Below are 21022 nucleotides of genomic sequence, written 5' to 3' on the forward strand. Positions count from 1 at the left end.
GCTTCACAGCATTGGTTGTCATGTTTGAATGTGAAGTATGCAATGTCTGCAGTAAGAGTGCTCACAAGATTCAGAAATGTCAGATTGTTTATCATGGCAGATAAGATGGTTATCATATCACACTGAATGACAAATGAAGTCATCAAAGGAAGGAAAGACACAGCAGTGAAATAATTAACTGTCAAAAGAAACACTGATTACAATTGATTGACAAAATAAATCAATTAAAAAGATGTATTTCTAAAGCATTTTTTGTATATATTACATGTTTTGCAGTGGTGAGATTTTTTTTGACATCATAGTCAAACATATTATTATCACCATATATATTTTGAGCCTGAGTTATTCATTCTTAAAATATGTTGGTTTAAAAAGAATTTTGAAGAAAATAATACGAGTAACTTGATTATTCAGTCAATCCAATGTGTTTGAATGTTATTGTGAACACGGAGCATGAAGGTGTTTGATGACGACACTTGCCACTAAAGATTTTATTGGTTCGCTCTGACCGGAAGTAGAATGTAACCCAATGTTCTCTCTTTGCTCCGTGGCATTTTGCAACACAGGCTAGGTACCACTCTTAGTTTCTCATTGAACCATGCTCTTTTAAGGACAAGTAAAGATGGAAGGCGTCGGGATTGGGTAAGTACGTATATTAAACCCTAAAACCTCTGTAACAGAATGCGTACATACCCAAAATAACCCGAGAACGTTATCGAAGCGACAATCATCGCTAAGCCAGTTGAAGAGTCATGTTAATATCCGGTTTCGACTTTTCATAATAAATGCACAAATCCTGATTACAGAACTGCTTTTGTGTTTCATCTTAGACACTTTTTCTCTTGCTCGAAATTTTGAGTAAGTAGGTCGTTCTGTTAAGAGTTTCTAAATAGTCCTTCTTGTATGTTTCACATTTTCAAATTAACGGAGGCAATGTAACATTGTACGACATTAGTATCAACTAAAAGACAAAGTTTACATTGTAATATTTGGTGTCACTCTTGGGAGCCCATTTTTTACTATATTATACCACCCAGAGTACACAAGTCTTTGAATTAGCATTTCTTATGACATTGGGATGTTTTGTTCATATCAGGTCTCACAGAGATATGTTGAAAAATATGACTTGAATGTCTGGTGGCCTCTGATTAAAGTTTGATCCATCAAAGTGTGATTTTGTTATTGGATACCCTTTCTAATATCTTAAGTTATGCTTAGAGTTAATGCATTCATTTATTCATTAATTCTTTCTCAATGCAATTCAGTACAATTATTTATCCTGCACTCAGGGTCGTGATGTTTGCTTGAATGCATCTTAGCTCTCACACGGCTTGAGGCAGGGTTTAACCCCTATCTGTTCATACCTGAAGAGTTGATGAAAAAAATATATTTATATTTGGGTTTAAGACATACAAGTAATAATAGAGTAGAGCAATGACCTTTAAGCCTAATAATTTCCAGTGGGTAACTAAAAGGACATTATATTGAAAATTGCTTAAGAAAAAAAAACAAAAAAACAGGAAGCGCCAATCAGTTTTTAGATTTAAGCTGCAGATAATCAATCCAAGAATCAGAGTTGCGCAATGAAATGCCAGAACTGCACAAAACTCAGTCCCGCTGTTTTCATTATAGCTGTCTTGTGAAAGATTTACACCCGTAAAGACTTTTGCTTTGCAAAATAGAAAAGCTGCATCTCTAAATGACCTTTATAAGAGAGTTATGATATGTTTTAGATAAGCACCCCTATAAGTTTGATTTTTTTTAAAAAGACTTCCAATAAACTGTTCGCAAGTTTACCAATTCTTCTCTTTGCTGAAGTCTCTGTCACAGCTTTAAAAGATCCTCCTCTCTGGGTGGCTGGTATCAAAAACATCAGTGCCCCCTCAGTATTGTCAGTTCATCTCAAACAATGTGTTGTTTATGTTGCCTCTCACTTTTACGGCAATTCATTTTGTGAACAGAAAACTACAACTTAAACTTTTATTTCAATTTTTTAAGTCGGTGTATAGTGTCTGCAGAACGTAGTGCTTTTAATTTGAAATTCAAACCATTTAACCGGAAGTGAATCATGAGTAGCTTGCTGGATTTCGAGCCCAATGACTACTGTCCTGTGCTGCTGAGAAGAAGCTGTGCACTCGCTCTTTTTTTGTTTTTTGTTTTTAAGATATGAAGTCCATTCCATTTAAGAACAGAATTTTAACATATTGGACGATTAAATAGTTTGATTTATTGTCTGCAAATGGTTACGCAATGTAGTGCCTAGTCTTAATGTGTAAGAAGGTCCAAACCCGATGATTCCCTCTATTCACGTGAAAAAGCGCTATAAATCTAATCATCCTCACAATATCCCTCCATTCATAGTAATATATATTTTGGTCTCTTTGCTGATTTTTGTGTTGTCCCCCTCACCCCTACCCCTTCCAAGGTAATCATCACATGGATTTACTGAGGACTTCTCAGCAAAAATCAGGACACTTTCTCCTGGTGGTCCATTCAAGTGTCTTAAGATGGTATGCAGAAATAGGTTGTGAGTAATGTGAAAAGGTGACTATCAAAGGAGATCTGAAGGGAAAGGGAATGCAGGCTTGCGAGCTATAGCCTGTTTGTGAGCGTGATGCCCAGGCGGGGGTTGTCACTCCAGGGCCGAGTCCGATGGCTCTTCCTGGGCCTATTCCTGCTACTGGTGCTGCTGCTGTTTGCGTACCTTCTGGAGTGCACACCTCCAGCAGATGTTAGCCTGATCCTGCCTGGCCTAGCTGGTGAGACCTATGGAAAGGAGTACTACCAGGCCTTGCTGCAGGAGCAGGAGGAGCGCCACCTGAACCGCGCTGCCAGCCTAAAGCGCCAGATTGCCCAGCTCAAGCAGGAGCTGCAGGAGATGAGTGAAAAACTGAAGCTGTTGCAGGACAAGAAGGAGCTCCCTGGGGTGCAGGGCCTGGCTGAGACTAAAGACCAAGAGCCAGGGGATCTCCTGGAGTACCTGCACTCTCAGATTGACAAGGCTGAAGTCAGCACAGGAGCACGCCTGCCCAGTGAGTATGCGTTGGTGCCCTTTGAGAGCTTCACCTCATCCAAGGTGTACCAGCTGGAGATGGGATTGACCAGGCACCCAGAAGAGAAACCAGTCCGAAAAGATCGCAGAGATGAGCTGGTGGAAGTCATTGAGGCAGCTCTGGATATTATCAACAACCCTGATGAGGAGGATGGCGTCGAGGATGATGTACCAATGCAGAGGCAAACCTACACTGAGAGTCATTTTACAGAAGGTAGGACCACCTCAACAAAGTAACAAACATTCACCTTAATTAAGGCTGGAACAGTTCGGGGTATGAATCTTAAATTTCATCATTCAGTATTGTATGGATTATTTGAACAATTATATAACCTCAACCGTTATCAGGTCTGGAACAGTTGTAAATTAATTAAATGTTGCAGCTGCAGTCTGTGTGAGATAATACTTTTCCATTTCGTACAAACAAGAGGTACATTTCTGTCAACCCAGGAGTATTCACTAAAATATGAATTTCAAATATTATGTTAACCCTCTCAGGCTCAAATTAAGTTGTGGCGTAATTAGCTAAGTAGCATTTGGCTGTCGCAAATCTGCAACATCTGCCTGGAGAGGGTTAAAACTGTCTCTGGAATCAAGAGCTCATTTTGTTTTGTCTACATTCAAATAATGACATTTATATACAAGAGAAATATCAAAGTTAAAGCATGTAATTGTTCACATAATCAGTACATGAAAATGATTTACCTGAATGTCAATATACCTTGTGTATGTTTATTTGTTATGCTGATATGTAGCAATAAAAGAGGGAAAACATGTTTTTACATGTATCAGTTCAGAGTGTGGATTTCGAGTGTTGAACTGTTCTTATAATTTCACCCTCAAATTTGTGATTCTCAATCGTCTAATGCTGGCAGGACTTTACAGGACAGAGCGAGACAAGGGGTCCCTTTATGAGCTTTTCTTCACCAAAGAGGATTCTAGCAACTTCCGTCATGTAACACTCTTTAGGCCTTTTGGTCCACTGATGAAGGTCAGGAGCATGTCCGTAGAAACATCAGGAATGTTTATCAACATCATTGTGCCGCTGGCAGGCAGAGTTGAGACCTTCTCACAGTTTTTACAAAACTTCAGGTGAGAATGAACAAAGTGCTGCAAGCCCCAGCCTGTCCACCTTTATTGTGCTCTTAAATGAACAGGTTGATCGGGTTTGCACCTTTATTTTGCTATAAGGTGCAGCCTCAGTGTTTGTGTGTGTGTGCGTGCGAAAATTAAAAATGTACTGAATGTTTAGGGAGGTGTGCATACAGCAGGACCGGCGAGTTCACCTCACAGTGGTTTACTTTGGGCAGGAGAACCTGCTAGAGGTGAAGTCATCTCTTGAAAGAATGTCAAGGTTAGTTCTTACGTCCAGGAGCAGCTTTTGATGGACTTGTGCTACTTTTGTGGGTAATGTGTCATGAGGTTGTGCACTACTTCTCAGGGAGGAGAGCTTCTCAAACTACACCTTGATCCCAGTGGACGAGGAGTTTTCCCGGGGTCGGGGGCTAGACATTGGCGCACACGCTTGGAAGAAAGGCGATGTCCTCATGTTTTTTTGTGATGTTGACATCCATTTCACTCTGGACTTCCTCGATACGTGTCGTCTCCACGCTGCCCCGAGTATGTTATACATTTTTTCAGATTTAGAAATTGAGATTCACTGTTTTCAAGTCAGTGCATCTCATTACTTCATTTCAGTTAGATTGAGCACCTGTTATCAATTGTATTTATTCTGTGTTTTAGATAAGAAAGTCTTCTACCCAGTGGTGTTCAGTCTGTACAACCCAGCCATTGTCTACGGAAATTTGGAGCTGGCTCCACCCATCGACCTGCAGCTGGTAAACAGAGCCAATTTTAAGACCAACAAACACATTGTTCAAGTTTGGCATGTTTTTTCCTACATTAAATATAAATCCAATTTCTTCATCTTCAAAAGTTATAGAAATGGAAACCCTTTAACATTTTCTGTATTTTTTTATGAATGTGAATTAAAACATCATCTGATTTCCAAACAGGCTTTAGAGTAAGATAAAGAAAATCACATTAATCAAATGTGAAAAAAGTATATGAATGTGGTCATGTATTTATTGAAGCAAAGAATCTAATAACAGATTTGGGACAAATGTAAGTGAAATCTGATGATTATCATGTAACTCAAAGAGGAAATCACAGTCTGTCGTTCAGTCAGTGGAATGACAATCAGCTGCGAATGGGAAACCAACTTTTATTTAAAGAACAGGGATCAAGCAAAACCTAGTCACACAGGCAACACACCGGTGGATGTATATCATGGCTTGAACAAAGGAGTTGTCTAAGGACCTCAGAAAAAGACTTGGAAAACTGGAAAAGTTTACAAGACCACTTAGGTTTGGACACCATCAAAACCACAGTCAGACAGAGTTTATACAATGGAGGCAATTCAAGGCCATTGCTTCATCTACTTTTAGGAGTTATATGAAAATGAGACGATGCTTTATGTCACAAAAATATAGACGATTCAGAGGGGATCATTAATTTTCAACAAAAAAAGCTCTAAGAAGTCTGTATCAATTTACCTTGACCTGGTAAATTGCCCTTCTTTGAGGCCGGATTATTTACATTGGCTCCATTTTTTTTTTTTTCATATTTTTAGCTTTTATTTTTAATAGAAGTAGAATTGAAGCCTTGTTACGGAGACATTTGGATTGTGTGTCTTTTATGTTGTAATCCATACTTGAGCAGAATGGCAAAGAGTTTAGGATTATTGTTACGCTCGCTCTCTACATGAACAAACCAACATGTAACTCAGAATTGGTCATTGATTATCTGGTTTGAAATAGATTCACAAAAAGGATGCTGGGTTCTGGAGGGACTTTGGCTTTGGAATGACATGTCAGTACCGGTCAGATTTTCTGGACATTGGTAAGTGAGCGGTGCAGTTATCAGTTGCTCTTTTTCACTGAATATTAACAAGGATTTATGTCTCGTCTAGGAGGTTTTGATCTGGATGTGAAAGGCTGGGGCGTGGAAGATGTCCATCTCTATAGGAAGTACCTCCGGAGTGATCTAATAGTGATCCGAACGCCGGTGTCAGGTCTGTTCCACCTGTGGCACGAGAAGCAGTGTGCCGATGAGCTGACACCGGAGCAGTACCGCATGTGCATCCAGTCCAAAGCCATGAACGAGGCCTCGCACTCTCACCTTGGCATGCTTGTGTTCCGCGAGGAGATTGAGGCCCACCTACGTAAGCAGGCCTTCAAGACTCAGAGCAAGGCTGAGGACTGAGCTGCTCTCTGCATACCCAATACCATTCTAGCATTAAGACTGGGGTGGCCACTCTACCACCACACCACAAACAGATCCTCTACAGTCCCCTCTGCATTTCACCGCATAGCTATAGACAAACGAATGTACAAACCAGACTGATCAATGTGAAAGGGCATAATACGGAACAGCTCCGACTGCAGAGCCGCAGCAGTCGAATCCAAGCTGCTGGGTGATCGGCTGGAATTTTGTACTTTATATGCCAATTCAATCAAGCAAGCATGCGGTCATAAAATCAAGCGAGGCCAACCTGCTGGTTTCCAACAGCGTAAGAGATCTTGGGATCATTCACCGGTGTCACACTTAGCTGGGCAATGTAAAGAGTGGGGGAGTAAATATCACCTTTCTAAAGCTCGTATGCCATTATCAGTACACATCGCTCTATCTGCTCAAGTACAGGAAGTCACAATGAATGCGTTTGTCACCAGCATGATGAGTAGATTCATTGGTTGTATTTAAAGGCTCCTGTATAGGCACACCATCACTCATCTAACCTTCAAATATGTCAGTGATAACATGTTTAAATAATCCACCAATTTCCGGGTTATTTTCTTGTAATGGCTGACTAACGTTCAGACAATGTCACAGATTATCAGGTAAATTATAGCTAATTTTCAGGTAAATTCTATTTATCAGGTCAATTTTTTTTTGATAATTTCAGGTAAAACCTCGAGAATTCTTAACAAAATCTCAATTCTGATTCTTCCATGCTTGTTTTAAGGAAATGTCTTGTGGACTTGAACAGTTGGGAGCTATCAGATCATTATTATGTTTTTTTCAAGGATTTTGAAAAATTATTTTGGTTATATGAGAAAAACAATTTGAAAGTTGACTAAATATAATATATAGAAAAAATCCGATATTGGTCAGTTGAATTTTCACACACTGCTGAATGTGGTAACAAGTAAAAAAGAGCATCACATCTAATACAACCACCTGTTAAAATATTAAAGGTTCAATTCTTAATTTATTAGAAACAATCATTTCAAATACAACTAATTTTACCAGCATTCTACTTAATTGCTGTGCATTCCCACTGCCTCAAAATAACCAGACATTAGGTGTGGGTGGAGCCATAATGTTCTATTTGTAGTTACTTCAGACTGTAAAAGCAGTGATTTAAAAAAGGGACTTTTGTTGTGTTTTAATGTGGCAGTAGGTATTTAAAAAAAAAAAACAGGTTGGGTGAAAAAGTTCGAGCCAGGATTGAAGACCTGCTTACAACATACAGCGTTATGTCAGCACCAACCATAACTACTGTTGGGAGTTTTTAAAAATCTATATATAAATGCCTAGTGTGGCCCAGTGACAGCACTAAGACTAGACTTGGATTGAATGTTACAGCCACTCTTGTAAATACCTTTCTAAGGATCCATGTTTCCCCCTACCTGTCAGTGGACCATGCCTTTGGGCTGTTTGAAAGACATTCCAGCTAAAGTTAGAGGTGAAATGTTAATATCGGGCTGGCAAACTGGCACACAGGTTTTTTATTTTTCAATCTCAGCTTCATCTCAAATGCACTGTAATTTCTTCTATTGCTTTTTTTGCAATTACTTAACAGTTCATGGTTTGTCCCATAACTCTGTTACAACAAAACATCTTTCTCAAAGTGGTCAATGCAGTGCACAATTCAGAAACCGAGAACTTTTGATGAAATGATTTTATTTTGTCCATGAAATAAACTCACAGAAAGCTTCATAAATCCTTGCAGTCACATTTCTGTTAAAATTTAATTTGATAGTCATAACTTCAAGTAAACTTCCCCTGTTCTGTAATTTTTACTATAAAAATCTTCTCATCTACACGTGCATTCATATTTTCTCTTAATTTAAGACAAATGGCATTATACAGTATCATTTATCAGTATACAAGATACCACATGGAAAATAAGAAAGGCATAACCAAAATTCAGGAAAACTGACATGAAGTGAACCATAGGTGTGCTCGTATTAATGTATTATGTTTTCTGGATGGATGCCCATTGTCTTGTAGATCTCTTTGAGAATAAGCAAAGCTGTGTCCTCGGACTGCCTGCAAAGCAACAAGCATGTTAGTTGGAACTTGGGGCTTCACAGTGAAATGACTGATTCTGGATTATATAACTTAAAACCAAAACAAAACAGTAGCTCTTCCTCCTTGCGCTCCTCTCTCAAATGTGCTGCGAACATAGTGTGGGTTTTGTCTAACACTTTAACCCTGGCGAACTGTTTGACACATGAATCCCTTCACTTATCTGCTTTTATAAAACAGCTACAAGTGCTACTATATTTCAAGAATGGGCAGCTGAGACAAGAAGTGGAACCATGGAAAAAAGTACATTTTCACCCAGTTAACTAATAAATGCCATTTCACAGTCAGACAGGAGACATCATTTTTGAAAAATGTGTCAGGAAATTGTGACTCATTGGTGACAGAAACTGAAAGAACCTAAGCCAGGGTGTTGTCTTAAAACAGTTTAGCTTTTTGTGTTAAGATTCTGTTATACCAAAGTGCACTTGCAGTACTTAACATTACATTTGCATACCAGTTCCCCTGCTTTTCAGACATGACTTCTCACCAGTGGGTTATTCTTTTTGAATGTCTGTTTACTGAGTCTTTGGATTGAATGTACATTCAGTTGCTCTAAATATAAACTTAATCTGTAAGAATAAGGCTGTTAGCCAGATAAGGAAGGTGTGATCATTCATTGAAGAGGTGCTATGTTGAGCTCAGAGGACAGAGATGGTAGCTCACGGTGGAGAAATATTTTCAAAATTGAACAAGATGTAGAAGAAAACTTTAAGAATGCCGAACTGCCTTTAAAATCCTATTACTGGCACCTCAGTGTATCAGTTATTAATCAGTTTCGCTGAAGGGAGAGGGAAGATAACTATTACTGGTAATCGATTGTGTGAGTCTTATTGTCTTTATGGAAACACAGCAGCAAAGAAAATTGCAGAGTTGTAAACCAACAGAATGAAAAGGTGCTGCGTACCAGTAGCAGAGGTGACTCTGGAGGGCAAACAGGTACTCGTTGAAGCTCTCAATGGGCTTCTCCTGCAGGACATAGTCTATTCGATTACCTCCATTCAGCATCCCAATTTTTACCTGAGGCTCTTCTTCCTTTTGGGGCTCAGGACTCTCTGAGATTTTATGCTCTGTGATCAAGAACAACTCAGTCAGTGTCACAAAATGCATATGTCTGACCAAACAGACAGCTGCTTTTGAAGGTAGCTCACCCTCCCGCACTTGCTTCTCCTGCTCTTCGATTTGATTTGCCACTATGGCCAGCTCTGCCTGGAGCTGAGCAGAGGAGGTGTGGGCTCGAGCAAAGTCATTGAGTGTCTGCCAAGCACTCCTCAACGAGCTGATGAAACCCTGTTTCAGGTCCGAGCCCATCCTGGAGAGGGACTCCTTCAGCTCTGAAACAGCCATATACTGGTAAATCTATTTGGACTGAAAGGCTACTTATCAACAGACAAGTGATCAAACAGCAAATTTACCTCAAGTCATGTAAGAAATCACATCTAAAAGACCATCCTCTGACATTCAGGTTCAAGTTACCTTTCCCCCTTTGCTGAAGCTAGTTAAGTTTCAGCCTGTTTTACTCAGGTTACCCACAAGCCAATTTTCAGAGCAATCATGTTCATATGATAAGACAAATTATGTTTCTCTCAATGGAAATGCTGAACTAACTTGAGTCATTAAAATAGCTGCAGCCATCCATCAAGGATAATTGGACTGATGAATCAGATAAAAGACATTTTCTTCTTGCAATGGTGAATATAAAAAAATAAGACCTGTCCGTTATAAAAAAAACAACAAAAATACAATGTCCTCTTTAGAATAAATATATCAATTCGTCTAAATACTCTTGTCCATTGTGTAAGTAAGACTCGGTCAATCATCAAATCTTAACCTGGCAACTGGACTTAGTCTTGAAGATGTTTCATCACGCATCCACAAGGCTTCTTCAGTTCCAAAACAATAAGGGAATTGAAGAAGCCTCCTCAATCAGTTGCCACAAAAAGATTTGACGTTTTGTTCCATCAATGTTTTGAATATTAATTTGATCAACAGCACCCCTGCCGTGACATTTGTCAGTGTTATTGATTGTGAAAATGATGGAAAAGAAAACAGAAGCCTTTTCAGAATATTTTGTTTTTTTTCACTCTGATTTCTATACTGCACCACCGAAATGTCACAAAGACTAACTTCTTTGTATTTGGCTGAAACACAAATTAAAGCACCCCACCCATAAGAGAGGCCAGAGGCCAAAACACTCCCAACACTTAACAACAACAATGTTGTTTGAGAGGCCTCCAAAAAAGCTTTCTTCAGTCTGTTGCCATCTTTATCTACTATTCTATCCAATTTGAAGTATGGGATTGGGATAAATGCTTGGTTAAGGTGTTCATAAGCATTAAAATTATACAGACATAACATCATCACTGTTAAATAAATCATGTAAATATTTAGCAATTGATAAAAATGTTTACATAACAAAAAACTTGGGGCAGTTTATTTCAGATTATTATTGATACCATTGGTCAAGTGACTGTACGCCATTTTTTTTGTCACTTCAGTATAAAATTGTTAGATTTTTCTGACCTATTTTCAGTGAAATTGACCTATCTTTAAGGGTAGAAAACAAATGAATGAATCAATATCAATACTTTACAACTCCAAAGAAAACATCAAAGGGATTGACTTTGATGATCATTGCAATGTGGGGGGAAGTGGGGTGCATCATCTTACCGAGATGGAGACGTTTCCTCCCTTTGTGATGTGGAATCAACACAGGCTTCAGCTCCAAATCCTGGAGGATCATTGGCTCAATCCTGTACGCCACCGGGTCCAACTGAAAAAAAAAAGATTGTTAAATATACAAGTGACAAATCTCAAGTTGGATTTCCAAAAATCTGAGAACCCATCAGTGAAATTTAATGTAAGGAATAAAAAGATTCTAGTAAAGGGAGATCAGTTTATATTGAATAAATCCATCATGTTTCCACTTATATATATCAAGAGTTAATGTAGCTTTCTCTGTGTCCTCCTTTGTTCACAAAGCGTTCCCGTTAAGTGGTTTCAAGAGCACCTTAAATTGTGTCACATGATCAAAACAGCAGGTGTAATTACAAGTGTCAACCCAGGGTCTGCTGCACAACAATTGATCTGATTTCAAATATTCCAACAAGAAGTGTTTTGTCCCTGACATTATTTGAATAATTATATTGATTAGCCAGATTAGTGGGTGCACAAGATGTGCAGATGATGTAGGTGTCATAAATGAAACATCAGTGACCACACAAATTCCCCAATGAGATAGTTAAGTTTTTCACAATCACAATAAACAAACAGCATGATATCTGTTGAGGAATTATATGAAGTCGTGCTCTAATAAAATCAGCAAGATTTCAGTGGGTCAAACAATAACAGATTTTGACCAATATCATTTTAATTCTCATTAAACCTTTGTGTCAGACAAGTTGTAAGACATAAATACCGGATGGTAAATATTGAAGAATCCTTTGCATGTTGGCAGCTGATATGTCTCTTCGATCTTCTCCAGGCCTCGAACAGTCAAAAACATGCCAATTGGAGACCCCAGGGCAAAGAAATTCGCCGGCTCGAAGTCTAACATATGGTAGACCACTGATACCTAGAACAGTAGAACATTCATGTGGGAGATTTTATCTTCAAAACCAGACTTGTCTTTGAGCTAGTTGTTGTCAAGAAGGGAAGAAAATGAATAACCCAACATTGAGAGGCACCTTTTACATCCATCCATCATCTAATGCTTATCCTGCAGTGAGGGTCGGGGGGAGGCTGGAGCCGATCCCGGCTATCATTGGGCGAGGGTACATCCTGGACAGGTCACCAGTCAATCACAGTGCCACATATAGACAAACAACCATTCATTCACTCCCTCATTCACACATCTGGGCAATTATTTCAATGTGTTCCATTTAACCTTCTGCATGTTTTGGAATTTGGGGGCTATGGGAACAAACCCGGCGGAAATCCACGCAGACAATCAGAATCTGAATTCTTTATTGATCCCTAAAGGGGAATTAATTTTTTGTTGAAAGCAGCTCCTGCCCACGTAATAAAGTGAAAAAAAATCATAATAGAACTTTATGTAAAAAGAAAGAATAGTGAAAAATAGAATAAAATAAAATAAAAAAAATAGAAAAACAACAAAGATCAGAAGAAATAAAATAAAGTTGAAGGTCTGTAAAAATATATGTAGTGTATATACATGTGTATTTACAAGTACATGAATATAATCACATGTAGTAATTATGTGTATAGATTTATGTGCACTTATCTCCCCTGACAAGGGGAGAAAATGCAAACTCCACACAGAAAAAAATCTATGACAGCTCACCACAGCTACGCATGCCTAATTATCTGTCAGCATAATCACACATACCTGTCCAGTGCCAACTTCAAAATAATCATAGTCAACATGGATTGACGAGACAGTGTTGCCAACTGGAAGCTTCCTTTCAGAGGACTGTGGGACTGTTTCAGCTGCTTGAGGAAGCGCCACAACCTGGCTGACCTGGACCTCTGCTTTCCTACCCTGAGGTGGAGCCTGTGTACAAACAACTTAGATTGTTAGTCCTCAAACCCATCCTAAAAAACTCACTCAAGGTTGAAATAAATGCTGACAAACCCACCGGCTTATTCACCCTCTCTTTGACAAACTTTGCAATCTTCTTCCTCGGCCCCAGTGGGATTCCCATTTCCTTTAAATCCTCAATGGTGCACATCAGCTAAAGGAACACGAGAAAGAAAGAAATAGTTAAATACCGCTGGTAGGCGCATATAATGAGGAATAATAAAACAACTTCAAATTAGCTTCAATTTTCAAAAATCAGGTGCTGTTGATATCTGTTCACGCAACAAATACTTAGAAAAATAACATTCTTTGGTCATTATTTTACAGTTGCCAAAGAAGGGCGTCTACTAAATCCTTATGCCTATTAGGCTTTTGTAAATAATACGATTTAGTTTTGATGAAATAATGTTATTAGAATGAAGAATTGGAGGAAAGAACTAAATGTGTTTTCACAGGCTAAGATGAGTTCTGTGTACGAATAAGGTTCATTCAGTGAGTGAGGTTCTACAATTTGCTAGTATGAAGTAAAAACAGTAATCAGATCAGTGTTTTAAAGAATTGTGAAAGTCTTCAATGACATTTTGTTGGCAAATATTCATAAAACTAAGTTGAAAGACTTTTGCAGTGATCTGTATAGTACATGTTGCCATAAAGACTTTTTATGGCAAGTTAATACTTCAGCTGACTTAATGAGGATGTAAAAAAATCAAAATCAACTGTATGCATTTCATCTAACAATTACTCCTTTCCTTTTTGGAAATGAAAAACATCAGCATAAATATTACTTAAAGATGCAACCAGTTTTCATACAATTCAACTTCATGATTTTTCAGTATTTTTTGTCTATTGATGCCATACACCCCAGGTCTTGCCATTTTATAGTAAGTCTAACTTAATAAAAGAAGTGTTTGTTATAAGTCTTACAAAAGATTCAATGTCAATCTTTTCCTGGTCAAAAGTGCTCTTGTACTCAGACAAGCCCAGATGTTCCAGCATGGCAGAAAGATCCTCAAACTCCTCCCTATCTTCTTTAGGCTCCACATCCACTGCTGCAGGGCTCACAGCCTGAGTGACCGGGGCAGTCACCTGATTCGAAAGACACAAACTAACATTATCAATCACATCATTATTCATATACATCATTAAACTCCTCAAAGCTGAACATTTTATCCAGGCTCAGAAAAATATTTTGAAAAGCTACAAAGCTTACTTTACAACCACTAACTGTATGTTGTTAGGGAATTATGAGATCAAGTTAAAGTACCTGTTTAGTGTCTCCGTTGGTTGTGGGCACTGAGGGCATAGCAGTTGCAGTCTTCTGATTGGAAAGTAGGTCAAACAGAATAAGGGAACCTGCAATTCAAATGAAAACCAGACATCTTGTGATTAAATGAATCTGGATTGGTCAATATATTGTCTTGAAAACAATTCTAATGCATTATATTAGTCCGAATGCCCCTTTTTGGGAGGTCTACCAGACCTGCAGCCTACATACTGTACAACCACCAAGGCATAAGCATGTTCACTAAAGGGACTCAAGTAATAGGGAAGGATTTGGCCTTTCATCAATTCCCCTGAACTACTATTTATGTTCCAGATCAATTATGATACTATCAAAGAGGATGTTTTTGCCTTGGGGTATAAATATATGAAAACAAGGGAAATATCACCTATTCCACACAGACCAAGGTATTTATTAATTTTTTTTTTCCTAATGGGAGGGTAGTACTGTAAATTGGATTTATTGAGATGAGCAAAACTGTTTTATGCCTTTTCCAGTTACTGCCTTACACAGGGAAACACATTTCCACACTGTACATATGACAATAAACACTTTGAATCTTGAATTAGGTAATATTGTAATTATTTGACAGGCCTAACTCAAGGACGAGGAGAAAAATTACAACAGGAGCTTCTATTATCTCCACAACTTCTAGGAAAATAAGCATTTTAAAAGGATATCTTCACAATATGCCACTCTGCTGTTTATACGGTCTTCATTTTTGCTATATCTTTATATATTTTAATTTCAAATATCTGCGAGGTTTATATCTTTACCTAAACTGTGTCCAGCCACTGATACGCTTCCCCTGTAATCTGGGTTCCTCTTCATGAACAGGGCCTGAAGTCGGTTAATCTCCAGGGCAACTGTGTCCATGATGGTCTGGCAGTAAGTGGGACTGTTGTAGAACAGTACATCCAACAACGTCTCATTTGTAAAGTGACGTAAACGTCCAGTGCTGGGCAAAGTGATTTTCTTTATCCGCCTAGAAAAGAAATAAATTTTAAAGGTCAGCTGATCAGTTGAGACTTCTCTCTTATACACCGTTCTTGGTCTGTGCCTCTGACTCCACCTAATGCAAGATACACTGCCACTGCACTAAATATCAGCCAATATGAGAGTGGATTATGATAACATGATATTCAGAAGCTAGTTTTTAGATATCACTATAGATCAAGCATGGAAAGTCATGCCATGCACACAAACAACAGCAAAAACTAAAGAGAGACCCCTGATTAAGAAGGGGAAATGTGATAGCTTATTCATCAAGGATATTTCCCTCATGAAATCTTATAGAGCATCATTGATTCAACCTTCACATGTAACATTTAAAATAATCAAATGACCTTTTAAGCATTAACTAATTCCTTGCTCATTTCAAGATAACGTTTCATTACTTGGGGGGAAATATCTAACAGATTCTCATATACCAGGTAATTTCTTACCTCAGAACTCTTACTATATATACTGTATATACATATGTATTAATATATATACATCCAAATATATACACATATCTCCTTTTTTAGCTTAACAAATGACTGTTTATAATTTAAGTAGGTCTTTCCAGGAAACTTATTTCAAAACTTCCAGGCCTCCTCACCTGTCAACCCCTGTTGCATCCCCATGTAAAGCTCTGTGCCACTGAACAGGGAGAAACTCTACCCGGCTGATGGCATACTCATCCAGAGATTTCTTAAAGTGGCTCTGCAGCAGCTTCAGTGACACACTGCGGAAGTCATCAACTGGAAGAACAATGATCAAGTGAAATACACAATGACAGGGGATTTTAGTATGTCCTTATATCCTACATATCTTATGTGATAATGTGTCCTTGATTTTTCTAATACTGGAAATTGAAAGGCTTAATTTTACTGGCAAAAAATGGCAATTAGTCACATTCAAAAATAAGCAAGATAAAAATCACTACCTGAAACTTGAAATTTAATTGTTCACCATTTAACAAGAAATGTAGTTGTTCACCACTAACAAGAGAATGACAAATCAGAAAAGCTATATACAGAAAGTATGTGTGTATGATATAAGTTCTAATCCTCTCGTGTGAAAATATGTACTGCATGTATGACGAGATTTTCAAGAACAAGGAAGATGTGATTAAATATAATCAATATTGAAAACATGCTTATCAGTATTATGATATACTTTTCCCACCAGTAAGCCTCACCCTAATATTAGCACTCACCACACTCCACCATGCTTCTAAACCTCAGATCACAGACGGGGCCGATGCCATGAACCATGAACACGAGATGATCAACCTTTGGGAGTTCACCTGAAAAAGGAGCCAATACTAGAAAATGTAGCTCAAGCCCTAATCTTCATGGTCAGTTAATACCTTTCCTGGGCAGTGCATACAATCACTTAACTGTGTTAAAATATAACTACACTACATTTGCACACTAACACTTTTTTCTCCTCACAGCATAGATTAATGATGACTGGCACTGTCTTTTTTTTTTTTTTCATCCATGACTTTGCATTGATAAGCTAAGTATACCTCCAAGTATCATGGGGGTAGTAAAACATATAGGCTCTGAAATTTCTATGTGCCTACAGTTTAATTAAATCTGTATATAAAGAGACACAAGACTACCATCAGGCACTTCATCATGGTCATCATCAATCCCCCTTTTAACCACTCTGGGTCTGGTCTGCCCATCCTGAGTTGTTCCCCACTCATCTGGCATGGAGGAGGGCTGGAATTGCACAATCACCTGTAGGACATTCAGAGTAGTGATACATAGGAGCAGGACTCATCAGTGGCCACAACTTCACACAAATCTGCCTCCTTTACCTTTGGGTTGTGCATGACAATAGTCTCTCCAGATGGGAACTCCAGTCTACGATGCCACTGGTTGGTAGACACAGCTTTCTTGTATTCAGCCTGGAGATTAGAGACACAAAAAAATGTCATTTACATTTGTAATTTGTGTTGAGAACCACTCTAGCCACAATTAAAGTATGCTTAAAAAACTAATTTACAACAGAGACTGACGATAGTAGAGACCGAGCAATACAGGGTTTGGACCCGATAAATATATCTGGCAGTACAACAATTAATGTGTTGATGTATCATGTTATATTTGATAGGCATTACATGTTGCATGTTGTCATCCACGATAAAAGCAAGTGCTGTTGAATAGTATGGAACAACCAGCAGCACTGGTATCAATTTAACGTCAGATATTGTTAAAGTTTAAAATAAAAATAGGTCTGGCAATAGAATTTAATGCTGAAATAAAGAATAATATTTACCTCTTGCAGTGAATTAATGCATATAAGGCAAATATAATATCACGCATAAAATATCAATGTATAAAGTTTAATTTCATTCAATATAAAAACAAAAACTTTTCAATCGGTCTATTATAGGCTGAAAACCGTCAATAGAAATCTCATGACTATCTGGCTGTAAATGACGGGCATTTTAACTCAGACATCGATACATCTCATGACACAATAGGAAAACCGTGTCAGGCCAGTCTTGGGAATAGCTAGTTCAACTTTATTTACAAAGTAACACCTCATCAATTTGTATCGTAGTGCATCACTACTTGTACACAACAGGACACAATAATCAGTAAATATTACAAGTTCGCTTTCCAATTAATAAAAAAAATGCTTCTGATTAAAGGTAGTTTTGAGGCAAACCTCCAGTTTGTCGCTGAACTCCTCAGAGTAAGGGATAAAGCGGCTATCTGTATCTCCTTTGTAAAACCAGGAGCAGCGCCGGACCTCTGTTGGCTCTTCTTCCCAGTAAACAGCAGACCGCATGCGGTCATAGAGCTGCACGTCGTATCGCCCTCCATCTGTACGTACAATCACATTTTCTGGGTCTGGCTGAACTGGACAATTAAAAGGGGGAAAACAGAAATGTATATCAGATGATGATAGCCAGATACCCGTACCCAGGTATGGAAAAGCATAGAAAGCATATGGCTGGATAGCTTGTCAATATATAAAATATCATCTGTCACAAGTCAACATGGATCTTTCAATGCCAAAAATTATGGTACGTTTTATGATTGGCATCCAAGCTATGGCCATTCTCACTCAAAAAAAAAAACAAAAAAACTACGATGTACTAATTTATTACTTTTTTTTGGAAAAAGTGTTCCCCAAGTTGGAATTTCATGACTAAATTGCAAATGCATTATCTTTAAAATGTAATGAATCAAAACCATGACTTAAAAATTAAGATCTTACAGATGAGTCATCAAGAAATAGGGTTAAAAATCTGAAATGATTCATCAAAAACTTTCGAATTAAAAGAATGCCCCAAAATTAGCAACATCTCGTTAAGCGTGTAATAGAAAATGTTCAGAGAAGAATAGGAAAAAAGAATGGATTCCTTAATTTTTCTCCTTTTAAAATATATTTTAGAGGTCTGATCTGTGATGTTTCTTGGAAGTCTTTTGTTTAACAATTATTGTAAACATCATTATGACCGGGCACTAACATGCTTCTGTTTTGTATCTAAAGGGATCTCTAATATTAAGCAGATATTGAAAAGTATATCAAGAAACACATATTTCCCATGTTGCCCAGCCTTGAAAGTCTTGTAATACCTGAATTATATGTCTCCTCAAGCTGAATGGAGTCAATGATGCTGAAAGGGAGCCAAACACTTTTTGATTCTACTAGCTTGCAATAGAACCAGTGGGGCTGAACAGGCTCATAAATGTTGTAGTTGTACGCCATCATTGGTCCAGCAGGGACTACTGCTCCAGCAACAGAGGCTGAAGGAGAAGGAGCCTGAATATGAGTAGGAGGTGGCTGCAAGAGAAGAATAGAGAACAAACCACTTTTTCATTAGATCAACTTCAGTAAATTAGATAGGAGGCAACTTAATCAGTCACTAAAGAGCTTGCACATACCTTTGTGAATGTGGGTCCTGACAGTAGGAGGCTTTGTGAAGCAGAGCCAAGAGAATGGGGGTTCTGCTGTGGTATGTATGATTGGGTCGGCGGTTGGAGCTCAGGCGCTGGAATATAAGGACTTGCTTTGCTACTAGTTGGGGTGTGTCGGTATGGGTTATGAGTCTGTGGCTGCATCTGGGTAAGTGGTGGTGGAGTCATTGTGCTGGGGGTAGGAGTGTGACACCCCATGGGGCTCAAAAAGGTTGAACTCCCAAATGCTGGTGGTACAGGGTTCATTTGAGAGGCTGGGGGTGGTTGTGGAGCCATGCTGATGCTGCTTGGAACTGAAACCGGGCCAGCTGTCATAGTAACTGTTGATGGTGTCAGGGGTGGACATTGTGGCTGCCCAATGGTTGCAAACGGGTCACTCGTCGTTACAGGGTTGGAGAAGTAGTTGAAGGTTGATGGAGCTGGTGTTTGTCCAGAGGTCTGACCTAAAAAGCTGTCCTCCTCTCCAACATCAGTGGAATCATCTAATGAGCAGTAAAAGGTATTATTGGGAAAGCATGTGACTAGGTACAACACAAAGCATATAAATAAGTTAATGAACAATGAACAAATAAATTGCAGTAATTTAATACTTCTGAAAATGTCTGCAAATGCTGATTTCGTGAAAGTATAGCATTTTCTTAAGAAAAGTAAATAAAGTTGGGTGGAATAAAACATACAGCTCAGACCAAGGATGCACTGAAGGCAATGTATTATCACATCATTGGTGCCACATGTCTATTATGTTCTAGTGTCTGTTTTAAATGATATCACACAGAATTCAAATTTTTACTTAATGATATCAGTTTTCCTTTCCACAGCCCACGTTCCACTTTTTGATATCACAGATATCATAAGTCCCCATTTTCACCATCCCACTAAGACTTCACAGACACGCAGGAGGATGCATGGACTTTACTTGAGTATAAGTAAAATATTTATATCCCTTGCAAATGTAAATGACATTTGAGTAGATATCAGGAGCACTATCCAGTTTTTTTGTGGCCGTGTTGGTCACTTTCTGTTTTACTGCTGCCCTGTGAAGCCATACGAATGAGCAATTCATTTGAGACCGTTGTCACCTCAGATTGCATTTCTGACTGCAGTCTGAGCCAGACAAACTGGTACAAATTCAAGGCTAAACTGTCATTTGAAAAAAAGGCCAGCCGTAACTACAGATTGTTTTTACTGTGGTCCTTTTCACTAGAACAAGACTCATCCCCCAAAGGAGCAGGCTAATTGAGTTAGCTAGCTCGTCTGATAGCGACGTGGCTAATGTTAAGCTATGTTACCCGCAAGTAATTTGTCTCACCTCCTGACAACACCGCCGGGCCAGAGGCCTGACTCACTGGCATGAAAGGTAGATTGAAGTTAAACTCCGGAGCACCACTGAACAGCAAATTAGCACTAGTGTTGGGTGCATTATTGTTTTTCCTATCTGCCATTTTACCATGAAATTACACGTAGCCACTACCGGAGGAGGTAGAACTCAACTCTCGAGATTTCTTTTTTTCTCAGAGTCGCAGATATTGCAGATTTACAATATACGAAGATGTTACAATGGATGGAAATTCCCGCTCATAGATAGTTTGTAGATCTACTGAACTCACGCCGGTCGTTAAGCTACAGCTTGTTCGTGGTAGCGAAAACAGTTACGCTGATTTGTTGCTACCACCTAGAGATTAAACGAACTCACTGCACCGGGACATTTTATAGTTTCATATCATATGTAAAAAAGACAATGCATCTTGGTATTTTCATAATATGAATGTGGATTTTCCGTATAACAGCACTGAGTGAAAATTATTACAAATAAATTTAAGTGTACACTAAACTAATTCAAACACCAC

At 38.5% G+C, this 21022-nt stretch overlaps 2 protein-coding genes across 4 annotated transcripts; one reads left to right on the forward strand and one right to left on the reverse strand.

The window, feature by feature from the left end:
* The first annotated feature begins 495 nt into the window (after positions 1-495).
* csgalnact2 (chondroitin sulfate N-acetylgalactosaminyltransferase 2) lies at positions 496-8057 on the forward strand. 3 transcript variants are annotated; one of them, XM_086165681.1, is made up of 8 exons: positions 496-642; positions 2426-3266; positions 3928-4144; positions 4305-4406; positions 4494-4672; positions 4796-4890; positions 5872-5953; positions 6024-8057. In XM_086165681.1, exons 2-8 carry the CDS (start codon positions 2615-2617, stop codon positions 6314-6316), a joined length of 1620 nt encoding a protein of 539 aa, XP_086021807.1. In that variant the 5' UTR covers positions 496-642; positions 2426-2614; the 3' UTR covers positions 6317-8057. The 3 variants fall into 3 exon arrangements, with proteins under 3 accessions (XP_086021807.1, XP_086021817.1, XP_086021827.1); XM_086165691.1 differs by having other exon boundaries at positions 497-646; XM_086165701.1 differs by having other exon boundaries at positions 497-642; positions 6027-8057.
* On the reverse strand, positions 7998-20662 carry sec23ip (SEC23 interacting protein). The gene is made up of 18 exons (XM_086165657.1): positions 20485-20662; positions 19143-19657; positions 18834-19041; positions 17917-18110; positions 17060-17149; positions 16859-16979; positions 16448-16537; positions 15848-15989; positions 15021-15229; positions 14227-14315; positions 13887-14048; positions 13021-13116; positions 12771-12935; positions 11841-11996; positions 11093-11195; positions 9574-9756; positions 9330-9492; positions 7998-8386 (listed from the first exon to the last, which is right to left on the reverse strand). Exons 1-18 carry the CDS (start codon positions 20615-20617, stop codon positions 8305-8307), a joined length of 2901 nt encoding a protein of 966 aa, XP_086021783.1. The 5' UTR covers positions 20618-20662; the 3' UTR covers positions 7998-8304.
* Between the last annotated feature and the right edge of the window lie 360 nt (positions 20663-21022).

The sequence above is a fragment of the Fistularia commersonii genome, chromosome 2 (assembly GCF_037954325.1).
Source record: "Fistularia commersonii isolate RoL2024-O1a breed Wild chromosome 2, RoL_Fcom_v1.0, whole genome shotgun sequence".
In the NCBI taxonomy this organism is placed as follows: Eukaryota; Metazoa; Chordata; class Actinopteri; order Syngnathiformes; family Fistulariidae; genus Fistularia; species Fistularia commersonii.